Raw genomic sequence first — 19934 nt, forward strand, 5'->3', positions numbered from 1 at the left:
GAACCTTTGAGAAAAAAAAGAGAGATTCAACTACGAAGCAAAGGAAGAAAGGAAGAAGGGGATAAAGGAGACAGAAGAAAAAAGAAAGTAAAGGTTTGGCCTAGTGAACCTGAGACAAGGAAGGTAAAAAGATTTGTCATTTTGCTTGAAATGCATGCTTTGTAAATCAATTGTAATGTGAGATTTTGTTTGTGATAGCAAGACTCTACAAAGATTTAAAGGATCCGAGGCATGCATGTAGGTAGATCTTGGAATACATGGTGATTTTGGAGCTAAATAAGCAATGGGTAAATGTTTTAGTCTTAAAATCATAAGTAGAATGAAAAATGAGATGTATATTGATTGATTATGCTTGTGGCAGCAAAAGTGGCCATAGATGTGAGGAAGTTGTGAATCATATTTGGAAATTCAAGCTTGAACCGAGAGGTAAGCACCTATAGTGACTACGATAACCTTTGGTTGATTAAAGTGTATAGATTGTGTAATAAATGTTTATGAGTAATGTTGATAAAAACTATGAGATTTAGTTAAGAATTATTAGTTGATATGCTACCATTTATGAGTATAATTAAATGTACAGGGTTTGAAAGGTTACTAGGGAGAGTGTAAGCAAGAAAAGTTTACCGTGGTGGCATGAGGGACGAGATAATGAGACACCAGCAAGTAGAAATTAGTTAGATACGCACTTGAATCAATAGCGATGTAGCATCCCACTATTGTATTGTGAGTAAAGGGTGTCCATTTTAAAATTTTCTTGATATATATATATACGTGTTGGTTTACCATAAGCACAAAAATTGTGGAAAGCACGAGCTGGTAGAAATGCTAGGAGATTGTGAATGCCTTAAAGTTTGAAAGTGTTTTGACTATATATATGTATAGTTATATTCGTAAAGGGTTTTAAAATCGGGATTTCAATACAATTTATATCAAAATGTGCCTTATTGATTGTGTGATGTGCATTCATTAATGAATTTCATAATCACCATACTGATTTGACATCTAAACCTCATGCAAAAGGTTTTACATTGCAAAGTGTTACAAAAAGGGTTTTAGTGCGTTACCATGATTCGTATTTTGAAAATGATTTGAAATGATCCTTTGAAAACCCAGTTTAGCTTTTAAGTGTGTTTATCAAACCGAGAGATTTGAGAGTAGGTCGATTGTCACTTCGGTTAAGTGTGATCCTTGTGCATAAGTGAGCTCTAGTTAGAGAACTTTTGGATCACCAACGGGCTATTAGACATGGTTGAGGCCATGGCCTGTGATATACGTGGCAAGGCCATGGCCTGTTATATGTGGCTAAGCCACAAGTGATATTCGCGATTGCGATCACTTGATTTCTCTGATGTAGGCCAACATCATCGAGATTGACACGGCATGCGAGAGTCTGGTGGAATGGTGTTCCCAGATTGTTATTACGTGGAAGTGGGTCCACGGGTTGATATTTACGATTTCCTACTCAAGTGTGATATCTTTTTGGATTTTCAAACATGACTTCTTTCGCATGGTAAGAAATATTAGTTTTTCCGCCACTCCCCTATTTGATTAAAAGCTTTCAATGCTTTATATATTGATTATGAATAAATGACATTGTGTTTAATACCTCGGTGATGAGATGATTTGTTAGCTTGTGTAAAAGCTTTGACAATGTTTGATTTCATGAGAGTGTGCATGATTATACTGATCTAATTTTAGCAAAGTTGTTAAATGATTTCAACAACAGAGATCTTTACATGAATTGGTTTGATATTTGATTTAGATGATTATCTTGCATTAACTTTTTAGTTTTACAAATAAGGCACAAATTACCCTTTTGAGCTAAATTATTTACATACATTCATATATTTTTAATATTCAAAACTTCTACTCTTAGCTTGCTTTCCATCTATGCCCTACTTACGGAGCCTAGGATCACTGAGTCTTTGAGACTCACCCTCTTATTTTCCCTTTTACAGATAGTGATTGACCTAGCGTGCAATCATCAGTGCTTATGGTCCACTATGGATAGGTAAAGACATCTCATAACACTTTATTCCGAGTCACTCTGCTGCTAGAGGTCAAGTCATCCATAACTTGAAATATTTGTAAATAGTGTCAATATAAATATGCAGTTAGATACTACAAACTCTAATGTATTCTTATGGTTTTGGTGAATAAAAGATAAGTTGGGTTATTAAGATTTATGTACAATTCTTATTACAAGAGGCATATGATTCAAGCAATTTGATAGATTGATGGCATAATGTCTAAAGCTTCAATTAAGGCTTGTTCGAAATTTGGCATGTTCATTCGCAAGTCTCGAAAGGCAGTAACGATAGGGGTAAGAGGTCGTTACATATAGGTCCTATAAAGTGACTATATATGGTTGATAGGAGTATGTCTACCTTATTAACAAATGACTCAATTAATTCATAATTCCAATGATCATATGCTACCCAAACCATGGTCTTTTTAGACTAACTTTATCAAGTATTATCTAAAAAACCATACATATCCTATTGGTGATCAGTCAATAAAATGGGAAATAAGTGCAAATTTAAATAAACACTAATATTCCATAAAAGAAGTAATAGTCAATCAAGCATCCAAACTCTACATTAATATCCACTATAATCCTAGAAAAAAAGTTTAGCTTAACATTTCAACAACCCATAATAAAATTTTAGCAAAACTAAGCATTTATACAAAGAGACTCAGAAAGAGAAAAATAAAGTTAGTGAGAGAAAATTCTTTTGGTGTAGCTTTGTGAAGCTTTTCTTCAAGATTTTTCCTCTTCTTTTCTACTTGTGGAAAGCTCCTTTTTGCCTCTGAAGTTTCTCCTCAAGATGCTCCACTTCAGCCCTAAAAAATGATTCTATTTATACCTCTTTTTATGGCCATTTGATGTAAAATTGAATGGCTAAAAATGTACAAAATTATATGTCGGCACCTAGGTGCCCAAGGTTCTATTTTGTGTCTTGTTTCAACATGCTGGACAGTGCATTTAGTGCCTAAGTGTTGAGAGCTAGGCACCTTGATGCCCAAGCTTTTGTCAATATTGATTGCAATCTGCTACAGTCAATCACTTTCCTCCATATTTTTTACCATAATCTCTTCTAAACTAGGTAAGTACTAAACATAAAAGTTGTATCTCTTCCTCTTAACTTTCTGTATGTCTAAGAATCGTGTCAATTAAAGTTTTGTAGCTTGAGTTATGGTCAAAACATTGTAGCATGTTCGAAGGCCTTTCTTAAGTTACTTGCACCATCCTTTGCCATTTGAGTTTCAAGTCCTTGCGCATCCTTCAATATTAGAAAATCAATTAATTAGAGGATGAAATGAGGGATTTTACTAAGAAATTCGTAGAAATTTCATAAATGACAAATGCCATGACATATATTAAATTATTACTACTAAACATAAAATTACCTATGGATTATCTAAAACTAGAGGACCTAACTCAATTTTAAGTTCCAAAGATGCATAACATAACTCTATATAATAGAGTTATCAATAGTTAAGGCCAAATATACATGTTGCTAAGAATTTTTATGAAAGTAATGGCTAGCATTCATCTTCTTATAGCAAATTTTTTGACGGATTCTCTATTTAGAATCTAGTGTGAAAGAAGTTTAGCAATTTAAGGTTAAATTAATGTAAGAAATAAGACTTTTAAATATAAGGATTTTATTGTCTTTATATTGAAAATTTAACACCGTTTGCCCTATGGGAACATTTATAAAGTACAAGGTTTCATTTGGGAAAAAAAAGCTCATGTTGTTATGTGAGAAAATATTAGACCACAGGGGGTCTATGTGAAGTTTACCCTAATTAATAATATAGCTTAGTCATGATGAACCATAAACAAAAAAAAAACCCTCACCATGAGATTTAGACAAACATGAAAATACTAAAAATAGTAACCAAATAAATAGATTGAAATTTTGTTATGTTCAACTTGGCAACGACAATGCCAATTTTCTCATGTTGTTTATTGGTTAGGTAATAATTGAAATTTGTCATATAATATTACAAGGTGTAGCATTAACACAATAAGATTTGGTGGGATTTATTTTTAATTATTTTTTATCTGTTTGATTGATTTCTTTGATCTTGATTTGGAGATGAAGTGACAAATCAAAAGATAATACCAGTATAACAAATTCCTGAGAGCAAACTTATATAAAACTAATATAAACATGATCCACTTGAATATTATTTTATCAACAAGCACATGCCACAAGTTATAATACTAAATTTATATACATATATACATAAAATGTTTACTTTGTAACACCTTGACTTATGTACAAAACTATAACCTGGAAAATTATGCTTGCCAAGTGACTTAGGTAAATTAATGCGCATGTGATTGCTGAGTTATTTTAGCTATCCATATATGTCATGAATTGTTATTGTAGAATGTGATTCAAGTATGCAATCTTATGAGCACATACAATGATGTAACACGTGCACTTGAATTAGTACAAAAGAAACTATGTGATATAAGCTTGAAAGGTACAAGTATGTTGAATGCCATTGTGGCAAAGATTAGATGATCATATGTGAATTTGTGAAATTATATGCTTATGTATAACAAAATGAGCTAAGGTATATTGTTGGTCATTAAAACACATGATGGGAAATATAAATATATCCACAATTAATGTTGGTATAAATAGATGTATGATGAGAGTTTGCATGCATTATAAGAGAAATAGTGTATTGTAGGACTTAGCTTGATTGAAATCAAATGTCCAAAGGCTTGATAGGGCATTGGTTATGCCTTGATATATATAATGATGTGTTTAAGATTGATATAAGATTACATCCATGTACACAGTGATGAATCTAAATATGTATGAATATGCATGGCAAGATGTTGATATATTGATGGGAATTGGTTTCTAATTGTATACTGAAGGGCATGTTAGCGAAGCTACATGTCATGTGGTTTGGATTTCAATATAGACGACAATTTTGAGATAAATGTTTTTGTGGAATAGATAAGGTGGTTTCCTGTGTAGAGAATAAGCATTTAAGGTTAAGATTGAAATTGGTTTACTAAGATATGTATATATACACATATAATAGAGGAAATAAGAATGAATGAAGTGACCATGATATATTGAATATGTTTGAGTGCTATGTTAGATTGAATTAGGTTAATGAGATTAGAATGAATGTGATAATGGTGATGTTCAAGGCTGAGCCTTGTGGGAAAAGGGATTAAGAGAAAAAGGAACAAGATTTGTGTTGAAACAAGACTAATTGAACACTCTATGAGTTTTTAAGGATAATAAATAGAATATTTGAGTATGTGATTTTAATCTTCCAAGAATAATAGGCAGAATCCTTGAGTCTATGATTTTAAGCTTTCAAGGATAATCAACAGAATCTTTGAGCCTGTGAGCTATAGTTTCCAAGGATAATACTCAATGTCCGTAACTTGTTGTGTATATCTTGGACCTTATGGAAGAAGGACTAAATTGAAAAGAAAGTAAACATAGAAAGACTAAATTAAAAAGAAAGAAAATATTAATGGACCAAATTGAAAAGAAAAATAAGGAATGAGATGAATAACATGAAAAGATGTAAAGGCAAGGACTAATGGGTAATTAAACCAACATGTCCACCAAGATGCCTTCTCCACCTTGTTATTCACACCTAAATGGGGGGTTGTTACCTAAATGCCTTCATTATTATTTTTTTCTTTTCGTATTCATGTCCATTTGGTTTTATTCCGAAAACAAAGGCAGTAGTAACTTTGGCGTTCCCACCCAGCCTTTGTTTTAAAGCATTCTTCTTTTCTTTCCTAGCCAAATGTTCTCCAAGTTCTCCTTAGTCTTTAAGCATTAGAATCTTCAAATAGGAGATAGGAAATTGGTACCCAAGGTGAGGTAAAGCTTTCTAATAGCTTAAGGTTAAATTTGACCTGTTGTAATGCTTGTTTTGGTTATGTTTTAGCAACTGTTCATCCTTTCCAAGTTTAAGGATTTTAGAGATTTTGCTGGCTTTGATCTAGCCATTAAGGAAGCTTAAAGACTTATATTTGGAGCTCTTGTGGATTTTCAATTCAATGATTAAGTTTGAATTTAATTAAGTAAGCTTTTCTAGGTGCTGTTGAGCTTTCCTAAGGGTTATTGAGCTAGAAATGAGCTGATAAGATACTTATAAGTACTGATTTGGTAAAAGAAGCTTACCAAGAAAAGAAGTGAGTTGAGAAAAGAAAGAAGTAAGCTAAATCTTTGGAGCACCAAATCTTGCGAACAAAGGTTTAATAAACTATGCTAGCTGAACCATGGTCTAGGTAATTTTCAAGTGAGTAGATATTGCATACAAATGGTTTTGGAAATGCATGAAATGAGGTTTGAGTATATTATACTATAAAGGTTTCTTTATAGAAAAATAAATGCATGGGAACAAGCTGATCTCTAAGATGTTATATGAGCCTTAGGTTAAGGTAAGATGTTTATACATATATGGTTATATGTATTGAGGTAAAAATGATTTGTGACTAGTTGTCATGTTATGTTTGACGTGAATAATAATCTAATTGTGTTGTTATGTGTGTGATATATAGTGTCATGCTCCACACCAACCCATGTGAGGTATTATCCACTTTAACCTACTAGTTTCACGATTTTGTCCCACAAAAGGCACCTCACAAGTTGAAGGTGGTGTGAATCCTTATCTTGACGATATGGGATTCATGTACATGTGAGGGCTATGACATCCTCTCGCTTTTCAACAAAGGCCCACTGCCCTCAACGCCACATTGCTAGTACCCAAAGTCTGCTTTGATACCAACTATCACGAACTACGCTCCTTCACTTAAGTATGTGATAGTTTTTGTGACACTTAAGTGGACGCTTCCATGCAAGCTAGCTAATAACTCATTTAAATTTGAACAAAAATCAATAATAGCTACACATTAGATTAAGGTAATGTACATTGAAATCATAGGGTATACTGAATGCTATATACGTAACCACTAGAACAACATAAAGAAAAATGTTTTATTAATATGAAAATGAGTACAAAGAGATCAAGACACGCCATCGTTAGGCCATAAGGGTTGCCTTAGATGGTTCGCTACAAACATATCTTTAACAATGAGGTAGCCCAACAATCCGCCAACTGCTCACCTTCTATTAAGAGTCTATGAGGATTTACAAGTATTACACCAATAGCCGTTACAATGTGTGAGATGGGGACATTCCCTTCCTAAAGGGACTTTCCCTTAAAGACTTAATAAGTAGTTCTAGACTTGTCACCAAACGCCCTTACAATGTTTGAAAGGGGGACATCTCCCTTGTGGGTACAAAAGACTTGATCTCTTATGAAATTCTACCTTGTTATAACCTTATACAAGGTTAGCTCATGACACATAATATAGCCTCGGTGGGGCAAAAATACCACTAGAGTAAAGTGTTGGAGTACCTAAATAGCATTGCCTCGGTGGAGCAAAAATACCACTAGACTAAGGGTCGAAGTACCCTATATGCATTAGGCTCGATGAGGCCGAAAATACCATTAAAGAAAGCTATGTATGCATTCTATTATGCTATTGCCATTGCTTTATGTATTGCTTATGTATGTTTTGATAAGTAAGACCCAAATGCATCATGGATTTACATAGGAAAACGTGCATGATTTAAACCAAATGTGCATTGATTTGAAATATATTCCTTTTTATTGCTTGTTCCCTTCTATATCCTTCACTGAGTGATTGTACTCACCATTTCAAATTCATGTTTTGTAGATCCAAGGCCACTTAAGTCATAGACATGCGAGGGATTTGCATGCCTATTTAGGTTGGTTCAATGACCATGACATTCGATAGTATTTTTAGCACCTAAGTCACTTTGCTGGTAGCCAATAGTCGGTAAATGGTTTTGATTAGGTGCTGGTCATTTGACCTTGTTTATATGTATATGTATACTTGGATTGTGAGCTAGTTGTAAATGCCTAGTATGAGACAAGATAGCCACAAAATGGTAGACTTAGAAATTATTTATGTAATGCCGATTATAAGTAATGGTAAATTTTTTTGCATAAAACTGTGCCTTATGTATAAGAGCGAAATTTTATGTTACAAATTATGACTTATGAAATGTTGTGGGAGTATTTAAGGTTTCAAATGAAGAGCTAAGTGATAATAGTAATGTATAAGGCTTATGTGGGCTTGGTGGATTGCTTCCATCAAGTCTTCGTGTTGGTCACAACCTAGGACAGGTTCATGACAGGCTTGATATCAAAGCCCTAAGTTAAAGAGTTTTAGGGGAGTCCAAAGTCCTACAGAGGTTTGTGTTCCGTGGTGCAACTATAAACAAGAGGCTACATAGGATTTCATGTTTAAATAGAAACCATCCCTTATGATTACATGCAGATAATGATTGGTGTTACTCTTTTCTAAGTAACAATGCCACCTAGACAATTGTTTCAAATATTTTTTTTCTTTTTTATAATTAGAAGAAAGGAGATTCAAATCGTACTTTTTATTTTTAGATAGAGGGATAACGCACCAATCAATGAGTTAAATATTTAGGTGAAGATAATTATTTCAAATACAAAATACTTAATTAATATAAAAGTATAAAACTTTAAAAACACAAATAGTGAACAATATATATATGCATATGCACATCCATATATATATATATATATATGCATATGTACATCCATATATATATATATATATATATACACATATGCTTTTCATATTCTATTAAATTAATTCCTTAATTGATGCAAGTTATTCTCGTTGTTAATCTTCCAAGGACCTGTTAAAAAAAATATACAAAACAAGTAAGCAAAGACTGCATTGAGAAACCAAAATCAGTAGCAAACCATAAATTCCAGCATTGTAATCTTAATTATCACTTCTCAAAAATAGAGGTTCAAGAATTGAAGGTTCTGGAAAAGGATAATGATACCTGGCCTTTGGCATCAATGACTCTCCATCATAGACCTTTCAGAGTAATTCGCCTCAGACCAACAAGGTCTTTCTGCATGAGTTCAAAACGACAATTACAACAAAAAAAGGAGCAAGTTTTGTTTTTGAGCAGTAATTATATTGCACTCCAATCGGTAATCCTTATCTATATTTAGGGGGAACTCCTTCCCCCCTTAACCGACCGAAAAACAGATGGGGTTTTTTTTTTGCTTAACGACAAAATTACCTTTACCCTTTTTCTGCCAAATTCCTCCCCCCCAGCGAGTCTGGGACCTAATTTCCCCCCCCCCCCCTTTCCTTCCTTGCTTTCTGCCTCTCCCTTGACTCCCTCTCTTCTAACCATTTTAGCTGCCCATGGATCTTTAACCATTTTAGCCCATGGATCACAACCTAAGTCAACCCATTTTAGCCCAAGTCAACCAAGTCAACCCATGGATCTCACCCTCAAAAACCGATCGAACCGACCGAATCGAGCCTTTAAAAAATCGATCGAAACTGACATTACATCTTATGCGATTCGGTCGGTTATATTGTAAAAATTTTTGAACGGTTTTTACCAAAAACCAAACCGAAACCGATAAAACCGATTGTCGCACACCCCTATCTATACTTATCTTAGAAGGATCACTCGCATATGCACTCAGTTATTAAATTAGGCTATTGGGTTAGACTTGGGCTATTACTGAGCCCAATTCTAAATAAATGCAATAGCCCAATAAATAAAAAGTGCCCAATTTCTAGAAGATTCTAGTTGAAAATTCTTTGAAATTCTTTCCTTTTGAGGTTTGCAATAGTATATATATATATATATATATATATATATATATTAGGCCCTTATTGTAATGGTCATCTTGCGAAGACAAAGAAAAAGACGTTTTAATTGTAAATCTTGTCTTTTCTATTCAATTTTTTGTAATGGTTATCTTCCCAAGTCAAAGAAAAAGACGTTTTACTCGTAAATCTTGTCTTTTCTATTCAATATAAAGTATTTACAGATATATATATATATATAAAGTTTTTTATATTATTATTTTTATTTAATTGGAGTAGGAAGAATTTGATTAGGCAAGAGGATAATACACCAACTAATAAGTCAAATGCTCAAGTACAGATTTATATAAAGTTTGTTCAAATTAAAATTAATGATTAACATATTTTAAATTAAACATGTTAAATTTCATAATTTAATGTTATTTTTCAATATAAATACTTTTTACAAAACTTGATAGATAGGCAGTTAATTTGTATTTAGTGAAAATTTTGAAGTGGTTGTACCGTAGCTGATATCAACTTCCATCTTCACCAAAAATTGAGATGTTTAGTTTAGGCATAATGCTTTACAAAATCCCTAAAGTATTTAAGAAAACTTAAACATATTTTTTTATTATTATTTTTAATTAATTTTTTATGTTAAATTTAATAAACTTTTTATAACTAATGACTAATTAATTATTATTAGTTAAAACACCCTTTATCATTTTAATATCACGTGATTTTGATGTGACGTAACGTAAAAAATAAAAATATTACGTTACTATGTCATTTTGTCATGTAACCATTGATTATAATATATCAACATGCTATATCAGCACCATGTAATATAAAATAATAAATAATAATTTGAACGACAATTAATTAATCGTTAGTTATAAAAACTTATTTGATTTGATTGAATATAATAAAAAATTAAAAGCTTATTTAAATTTTCCTATACAAATCAAGAGCATTTTTAGATATTATACTTTTAGTTTAACAGCGAAACAATATCTTCTCTTAATAATTAATAATATAGCCTAGCCATGAACCATTAAAGAAAAAAACCCTACTATGAGATTTAGACATATGAAAATACTCAAAATAACAACCAAATAATATTACAAGGTGTAGCCTTGTGAACATGCTATTGGACAACTGATAATGCTTTGGTAAAGTGATCATGGATATTCCCAATGTTTCTCTACAAACACAGACGCCCCCTTGTTGCTCCTTTCTTGTATACAAACTGTAAAGCATATGCCAAATGACTGATTGGCAACGGGCAAACTATCCATAACGTAAGATTTAATTAGGATCAACCTGCAAGAATGATCTCAGACATTTTGTTTTTGATCAGCTTCATTTTTCTTCGGAGAATGCCTGCTGCAGACCACCCCCTTCATTAGAAACATTTCTGCCTGTTTCTTGGATAAACTAGTTTTTGCATAGAGAAACAGAAGCAAATGGGCAAAACGGTTTAAATTGTTATTACTTACCCCTGAGCCTTCATCCAACAGGAGAGCTGATAAAGCTGCACAGTTTCATTCGAGGCATGACATGCAAGAAGGAGGTTGCGTGGCTGTACCATCCATGCAAACCTCATGTATAACAAGAATAAACGCACATAGCTGCAAAAAAACCAAGCAGATTTTCTACAACTGTAACCCCTGCTAGCATGAAGAATAAAAGAAATGATAAAAAAAAATGTCTATAGAGATTAGACGTGGAAATTAACCTGCAGTCATGTTCCCATATATCGTTTTTGGTGGTTTCTTTGTGTCTAAAAGGGCCTGTAAACAAACAAAACCAGAATAGAAATGTCATCAAAAAACACTGAATTATGCTTAAATCGCCGACAAGACAACGACATGGATTCGGTTTCAGTAAGCATACAGCAGTAGGAATGCCCCAGTTGGTGACAGGGCCCCAAAAGTGACTTGTTTTTGGGACCAATGCGGCTGTTCCAAAAACCTCGTAAGAGGTTCATTCCAGCTTCTGCAAATTGCGAAACACTAAAAACTGTTGAAAATAGTATGTCTTTTTTGTGTTTGTGTGTAAAGAGTAGAGCAAGTCTTACCAAGATATAATGAGCTCTAAGTTAGTTGGAAATTAAAACAAAATCCGATTGCCTTCTGAATTATAAAGACACCGGCAGCATTTTATGTGAAAGACATCTGAGAGCAAGAGACAACTCCATAGAATGTGAAGTATCATGGAAACTCACAAGCTTCAAGAGATTCAAACTCTTATAAAGTCAAAGATGAATTGTCCGAGAAGCCTTCACATACTACATTTTATTTATTCTCAAGTCATTCTATTTTATGTATTTAATTACAAGAATCTTAGTCGACATTCAATCAAACAATTTGCTCATTTCTTATTCAATGTAACCAATACATTGGTCAGAGCATCTTATGCTTTCCAGGGTGGTCAAAGTCAGTATTGTTGAATAAAACGACATGAAGTCATCAAAAAAATGGCCTACACAGAGATTTCTGATTAAGTTAATCAAATCACTAAGATAAGCTCTCAAAGTTGGACCCTATCTAAAAAAGAAAAAAAGAAAAAGTAGTTACATCCTCTTTTCCTTGTACTCTTCTAACGAGAACATGTATGATTCCTATATCAGCTAAAATTGATAACATTTACAAGACTAGTCAATTTACAGAGGGACTACCACTACAACTCATTTAACATGGGTTAGGATCAAAAGACTAATTCTACTTCATGCAATTAACAAATAGGTCCTCCAGCAGTTCTACTTCCCATCAGTTCAGCAAGTTTCGTCCCACTGAGGAGCTTGCAGGACAAGAATGTCGTCGAAAGCAGTGTCTTGCTTCACATCCACAAGTCCTTTAGTTTTCAACACCTGCAAAATTGATATATTTACACCATTGTTAATTATCACATCAAATAATCCAATTTAGCTGTCAGTAACAACAGCTTGTGCATGCTCAACAAAATTTTAAGTTTGAAGATAACAAATTTATAGTGTGTGACATGGTTTGAACCAGGGACTGGTCCAAGTTGGGTAGACCTCATCTTGAGAAGCCCTACTTGAATGGCATTAACCAATTGAGTCAGTGAACCGGGCTTGAGTGAAATTATTACTACTGTGAACAATTGATTCTCAAGGTAAGTCACTGGATGCAACATACCAGTATCTCATAAAAGAGCCTCACGCTTTCTTTCTTTGTTCTTCCTTCCAAAAGCTGTGATAACTTCACTGTTTCCTCCTCTCCTCTTTTCCTTTGAGCTAGAAACCTTCTCTGCAAATATTTTGCCACCATTCTGTGCAACAAGGATTTAACTAATTGGAAGGAAGTTTTGCAAGCAAGCATAAGGGATTGACTTTAACTATTTAAGTCAAAATAGTATGGTAAAGGCTGTATTTATCTTACCTGGTTCTCAATGACCATCCATCTGCAAATGACAAAATTCAGTTAAGAACACCCCACATGTAACAACAATGTGCAATCTAAAATGAATCCACTGACCAAATCAAAGTTTAAACAAAAGAACAATTCGAATAGCTCTTACTCTGCTCCTGGTTATCATCTTCATTTGAATGTATCTCCTGACCAAAATATTAATCAAATAAATGACTAATAGAAGATGCTTTAAATAGGGAGGACAACAATCAACTAACATGTGAATTGATACATTTTCATTAGCAGGTAGAAGCTTCTAAACCATCCAGCACTGTGAGACACCAATCATCGTCTCAAATACTATTTTGGTTTCGGTTTAAAGTCCAACCTTATCATGCTTAGATGATTTAAAATCTAATTTGAAAGAAGTTGCATGTCAAATATAGCAAAATAAGTTGATGCAATGCGTGGTTCAGTTTGTAAACTAATTCCTATGCTTTGTAACTTTCATCAATATACAAGGCAGCCCTGCCAGATAATTATTCTCTATCACATTAAGGCAGCTATCAGTAATATCATTTCTCCTTGCTCACCAGATTGAGATCAAGAACTTCATTGTTGCTCAGGGAAGGCTCCTTTTCTACAATTTCAATCAGAGAAGATTCTTTCTCCATACTTTCAGTAGGATCCAAATTTGCATGTCCTACTTCATCTAAGTTAACACATTTGAGGTACTCAGGGCTCTCAAATGGTCTCACTGATTTTGAGTGTGGTACAGGTGTTTGTGGAGCAATTTCTGTTTGTTCTCCCCCAACAAGGGGAGGTGAGTGCTGACGAGGTGTTTGAGGAGCAATTCCTGTCTGCTCTGAGGATCCATCAAAAAGAGGAGATTTTGAGAGGTTTAACATAGCTGGAGGATCCCTGATTTCAACAGTCTCTGGAGCAATTTCTGCTTGGTCAAAGGATCCACCAATAGGAGGAGCTTCTGATACGTCTATTTTTTCTGGAGATTTCATGATTTTAACAGATTCAAGAAGTCTCAAACTCTTTCCATAGTAGAGAGATTTAAGCTCCGAGGTGCCTGCCAAGAATATGATTAGCGATAAGGGCATAAGTAGAAAAAGACCACATAGAACTATGATACTGGAATTACAAGGAACCGAAGCCTCTGAGAAACTCTGGGAAAGATTGAAAACCCGATGGGTGTTCCTTGCATCTCGAGCAGTATGTTTTCTCCGCTTAGACACCAAATCACTTGCATCTTTTATCCACTGCCTCATTAAGCTGAAAACATTGTACATGAAATTTAATGAATTATAAAGTTATTAGCTGTTGACTTCAGTTATTTGTACCCCTCACATTTTTTTACCAAGGACCCATATCCTAAGTAAAAAGTAATACTGAATCATTTCCCATAGAAAGGTGCCGCAGCTATTTAATCAATTATGAGAAGACAGCTAGTGCTGGGCATGTTGCAATCCAAAAATAGAACACGCAAACTGAAATTAAATTATCCTAAGCAATAGCTTGATCAACTTATAGTGGACTGCATGAGAAGCAAAGTGAAATGCTGTTAAACTACAAAATGAGCTCTATAGTAAACTGAGGTTTACCATAGAATTCCTGTATGACCTTAATCATGTTGCCGTAGTAGATGCACATCTCATATGAGCAAGCAACACCAATTACAGCATCTACTGATTAAAGATCAAACCTAATATTACCTAATTCAGTACTCAGAGCAATTCTAAGACACATCTTATTTCCAATTACATTATAAAATCTAATTCATGGCTGTTCATAATGCAACAAATACAATTCCTGTTGTCATATGTGACAACCAAGCTCAGCAGTCAGGACCATGCATAAAGCTACACAACAATGTCTGGCCTAGAGTTAAAAATTGATTAACAATCTAAAATTACTGAAAATGAATTCACAAAGGGGTAAAAAATGACGTAACCATAGCTTACTCATTTGGAAAAACTATCATGTCATCAAAGAAACATTTTCTTTTCCTCGAAAACCGAGCACGCTCCTTGGTCACAGGCGTTCGGATAGGCATAAAATGCGGTGTAGTAGCTCCTGCATTAAATGAGGAATTATGTATTGGACAAATTTTTTAAATATGAAACACAAATTTTATTCAGTTTACACAAAATTTGTAACCTAAAAGGAAGTTCCAATCAAATTCTGCAAAGCATAGAGTGAAAGAAATCTATATTATTTAGACTCTGGAGTGAGTGTTGGACACAGGTATGTGTCTTCGAGGGTATACAATATTTTGCTTAAGTTATTCCTTATACTTGGAGGGCAGACCTCCATACTCATGTCCATCAGATATGTGTTGGACATGGGTACTTCATGGAAAATAAAGAGTCAGAGCAACATAGAAAACAATTGCAGTTGTCAAATCAGAAAAACAAGAATCATGTTAACTATCAAATCATCAAACAAAAATTTGAAAGGACAAATTCTCAAGAGGCTAGAAAAGATATTATCTTAATGATTTCTTATACCTGAAGCACCTTGCAGCTTGGACTGAGGAGTTGTGCACAATCTAACTAACAGAGAATGGTCCTTTGCAGCAACCTGACACTTTCCATCCGCTGAAGTTGTCATTGCTGGAACATTATCCAGCTCTGCACCAGTTTGAACCTCTTCAGCAAGTGGTCTTACAACTGGGGCAGGTTCCTCGATGTCCATATGAGAGAAAGCCTGAAGCTTCCCTAGACTTGCTTCCATGCAATCTGCTTCCATAACCTGGTGCACTTCATTTTCTGATTGCACCATATCCGGACACTTCATCTTCTCTCTGTTAGTTTTTTCTTCACCAAAAGTTTTGACAAGACCTGGAGGTTCCCCCCTGCTTGCTTCTGTTCCTATATAGTTTTCTGAGTCTGCAATGTTTGTAACTTCTACACATGATTCCAAAATGCTTACATGATTTTCCTCCATAACCTGGTGTACTTCATTTTCCGATTGTGGCAGATCTGGACCCTTTGTCTTTTCTCCATCAGCTTGATCTTCAGCAAGTGGTTTAAAAGGGCTTGGACATTCCTCAACAGCCTCAATATGAAGGTTCACCCCTTCTTCTGAAAAGAACCTATCATTGCATTTCTCCCTGCTTGCTTCTCTTTCCATATGGTTTTCTGAACCTGCTATGTCTGGAACATCTGTGCGTGCTTCCAAGATGCTTCCATGGTCTTCCTGGTGCATTTCATTGTCTGATTTTGATAAATCTGGATCCTTCATCTTTTCTCTTTTAGTCTGATCTTCAGCAAGTGGCTTAAGTGGACCTAGAGGATCCTCCTCCGCCTCACTATGAAGATTCATAAATTCTTCTGACAAGAATCCATCATTGTATTTCTCCCTGCTTGTTTTCAAGGTCATATTGTTCTCCAAAACTGCCATGTCAGGAACCTCTACATGCTCTCTGTCACTTTGATCAAAAACTTTAACAAGGTTTGGAGGGTCTTCCTCAACCCCACTAACTGTTTGGAGATGTGCAACCTCTCCATCATATCGAAGCTTTTCCATACTTAGTTCCAAGTCACATGCTCCATGTGATGTTCTTGATTCCATCTTGAAGTTCATCAGGCGAAATGAAAAACTGCCGCAAAAAGAATATGATTGAAAGAGATATTTTCGAAAGTTTGAGCTTCTCTTAAAAGGAATAAAGGAAAGAACATGTGTAAACATAAAGAATTTCTGAGAACCTAACAATTGAGATTTATGAGCTTACTCTTCAATTGGAGTGTCATCCATCAAGAAATCATCATCCAAGGCTTCAAACTGCTCAGACTGAAAGAGTCAATTTGTGCAAATCAGGATATTTAGACTAAGTTCCAAAACCAACATAAAAATCTTAGGACAGAAACCACTACTAATAATTCTGACAATCTTTAAAAACTATCTATATTGTATATATAGGTCACATATGGTCCAGAAAAAATTCTTCCATAGTGAAAAATTGCCCCTCACAGCCTTAAAGCACGGAAAATTGACCTCAAGATCAATATAATCCAAGTTTTCATCTATACTTCCTTTAGTGCAATAACAACATTGAAACATAGCTGAATGAATTTTTAACAAAATTATTAAAAAAAAAAAAACCTATAAGTTTTCAGTTAATATCTCCAAACATTATTTCCCTTTATTATGCAACTAAACTACAGTTAATAAATCCTGCGGTAGAAAGGATACACCATAAACAATTCCAACTAGTTGGGATAATAGTCTAAATATTAATCCTGGGAGTTGCTTTTGATCCTTGATTTTCATCACAGCCAAAAACTGAAAGCAAACTATATGCATGCTTGTTTGAGGAGAAAATTGGCACAAACTATACTTTCAATAACAAATAACTTATTGGACTAACAGTCTAATATATTGGCATGAATCACAAAAAACAGAAGGATCTTATGACAAAAAAAAAAGAGAATAAAGATATGGGCGGCAACAAGTTCAACCGACAAGACTGATAAAAGCTAAACTCAGTATAATTTGATGAAATTACCATTTACATAATATGACCGGATGATACATACCCTGTCTAGAGAATATTGCCATATTCCAGCATTTTTCCAAGCTACATCTGTTTCATCAATGTTGAATTAATAAACAAAGCATGAAAAAAAAAAGTGAAGCAATATCGATACCTTTAAGAGTTATGTCTGCGTGAGGCACCGCATTGTCTCTGGAAAGAGGAAACCATGATATTGAACATGATTAAAAGAATTTAAAAAAAAAAATGAAGTTTGTAATTAAACTAGATTACTAGATTAGCTTACCCACTAGTTTCTTCAAGAATCTCCAGATCAAAAGCATCTAAGTCAAAGCTCACGGGTCGAGTAATAGAGAAACATCTTGCACGGAGTGCCTCCATCTTTGCTCTATTTTTTTCTCTAACCACAAATTCATTTATCTTAATCAGCACCTCTTGGCAGTCATCAAAAAGATATTCAACCTTTTTGGAGTATATTCTGACAACACCAAGAAGGAGGTAGGCCAATACTCTATATGTGAGAATATCAAGCTGGTCTTGCAAAATATTATCTGGAAGACACAAAAACATGAATAAAATGAGGAAAAACATATAAAATGCATATGAAAGGATGGGCATTCAGAAAATTGTAAAACTTCAAAATGCCCAAATTACCTAATTTATACTAACAACATATAATATCCACTACCACTAGCTTGTTTTTCTTTCAACTTGAAGCGCAATTCCTTGACTTATAGACAGGCTTGAAAATTTTTAATATATATATATGTATGTATATATGTATGTATGTATGTATGTAAATGTATATAGATGGGATTGAAATGAAGCATCAAGAAACTAGGTCACCGTAATATGCACTTTCAAACAAGAAACAGAATAGTAAAGGAAAACGAAATACGCAAAACCCATACAAGAGTTTAAGGTTATCCTATGCATTGTGGGCGCCATCCACATGGTAGGAAGAAAAAAACAAAAACAAAAACACACTTTACAGAAATTTATCATACAATTGCCATCCACCACCTAAAATACTTTCCTTCTTTCACAATTCATTTGTACTTTATCTTCTCAATACGAAGAACAGCACCGTGGAAACAAACGAAAAGGACAACAAAAAAACAATTATCAACCTTCCATTTACTTCATACATAACCAAGAAAAATATGAGAAAACTGAAACAGAAACAGAAACAGAAGAAACTATTATGGCCCTGAGAGAAATGACCTTGTTAAAGTCTCATTTTTGACACAAAAGAAGCATAGATAAAAAGAAAAGAACAATGGGTATTTGAAAAGGAGAAGAAAAAGGGAGACTAACCAACAGAAGTGGAGATATTAGTCTCAAAAATTTGAGCTTTCTTGAGCTTTTTGAAGAAATAAGCAGCTACCCATGTGGCCCCTAAAGGTCCTTTCTTTGAAACAAGGCAGTTTGAAAAAAACATGGCTTTTTTCTCTCTCTCTTTCTCTTATCTTCTCTGTTATGGGTTTTGATTTGTGTAAACATAATACAGATATTTGGAACCTTTGAGGACTCTGCAGCAGAAGAAGAGAGCAAAGCGAAGGTTACTTGAGAAGAAAACGGTCGAGCTGTGCGCCTTGCAAGCTTCTCAATTAGAACCTCCTTCTTCTTCTTCTTTTTTTTTTTTAATTTTTCCATTAGGAGTTTTAATTTAAGGGGGAAAATTGTGACACGGATTCTTGGGTTTTTATTTTATTTTTCATTTATTAAGGTTTTAGTGATGTTTTTGTGTGTGAGTGAACGTTAAATGACAGTAATGGCCTTGCCTTATCCGACCCTTCTCCTGGACTAAAACAGAGTATGTTTTTGGTAAACTGTTTGACTTAACGGCTAAAGCTACATGTGTAGTGAAAATATTTTTTGAAGAGTAAGGTATCAATTTTGAAAATTAATAAATTTTTATATAATTTTAATCAAAATTTAAATAGATAAAAGTATTTTATCTCCTTTTTTTTCATATTCATCAATAAATTTAACATCTAAAATTTTAATTATTTATATTTCAAACTATGTATATTTAAAAACATTTATTAGTATAATATATAATTATTATTTAAAAATAAATAAATAAAATAAAATAAAATATAAGGTGAAAACAAATATTAATATCTGAACAAATTTGAACTTAATCACCATTCTCAAAGTCATCTCATTCTTTGATGTACCATCTTCTTTATTGTTTTTCTCTTTTTCATTAATGGCGATAAACCTTTGAAAATTTAGTAAGAATTGGAGATTTACAAGTGTTGTGCTGTGAGAAGGGAGATGACTAACCAGGCAGCAACCTTTGGTTAATATTATCGCGAAGGGTGAATTTGTAAAAGCACAACAATTAAAGACA

General features: G+C 33.8%; 2 protein-coding genes across 2 annotated transcripts; both read right to left on the reverse strand.

Moving 5' to 3' along the window:
• Positions 1–10813: 10813 nt before the first annotated feature.
• On the reverse strand, positions 10814–12049 carry LOC110416565 (mitochondrial pyruvate carrier 1-like). Its single transcript, XM_089783611.1, has 4 exons — positions 11591–12049; positions 11433–11487; positions 11194–11325; positions 10814–11080 (listed from the first exon to the last, which is right to left on the reverse strand). The coding sequence occupies exons 1-4, from the start codon at positions 11682–11684 to the stop codon at positions 11032–11034; spliced, it is 330 nt and encodes a 109-aa protein (XP_089639737.1). The 5' UTR covers positions 11685–12049; the 3' UTR covers positions 10814–11031.
• A 116-nt stretch (positions 12050–12165) lies between these two features.
• Positions 12166–19263, reverse strand: SYN2 (Rad21/Rec8-like family protein). The gene is given in 14 exon segments (XM_021428573.2): positions 12166–12494; positions 12496–12566; positions 12856–12988; positions 13099–13120; positions 13238–13274; positions 13662–14149; positions 14222–14352; positions 15042–15153; positions 15588–16681; positions 16814–16872; positions 17619–17665; positions 17730–17767; positions 17862–18126; positions 18893–19263. Coding segments are annotated over 14 exon segments (2685 nt in total). The 5' UTR covers positions 19017–19263; the 3' UTR covers positions 12166–12430.
• Between the last annotated feature and the right edge of the window lie 671 nt (positions 19264–19934).

Source organism: Theobroma umbraticum, unplaced genomic scaffold (assembly GCF_002168275.2).
Source record: "Theobroma umbraticum cultivar Fairchild unplaced genomic scaffold, ASM216827v3 scaffold_51.0, whole genome shotgun sequence".
In the NCBI taxonomy this organism is placed as follows: Eukaryota; Viridiplantae; Streptophyta; class Magnoliopsida; order Malvales; family Malvaceae; genus Theobroma; species Theobroma umbraticum.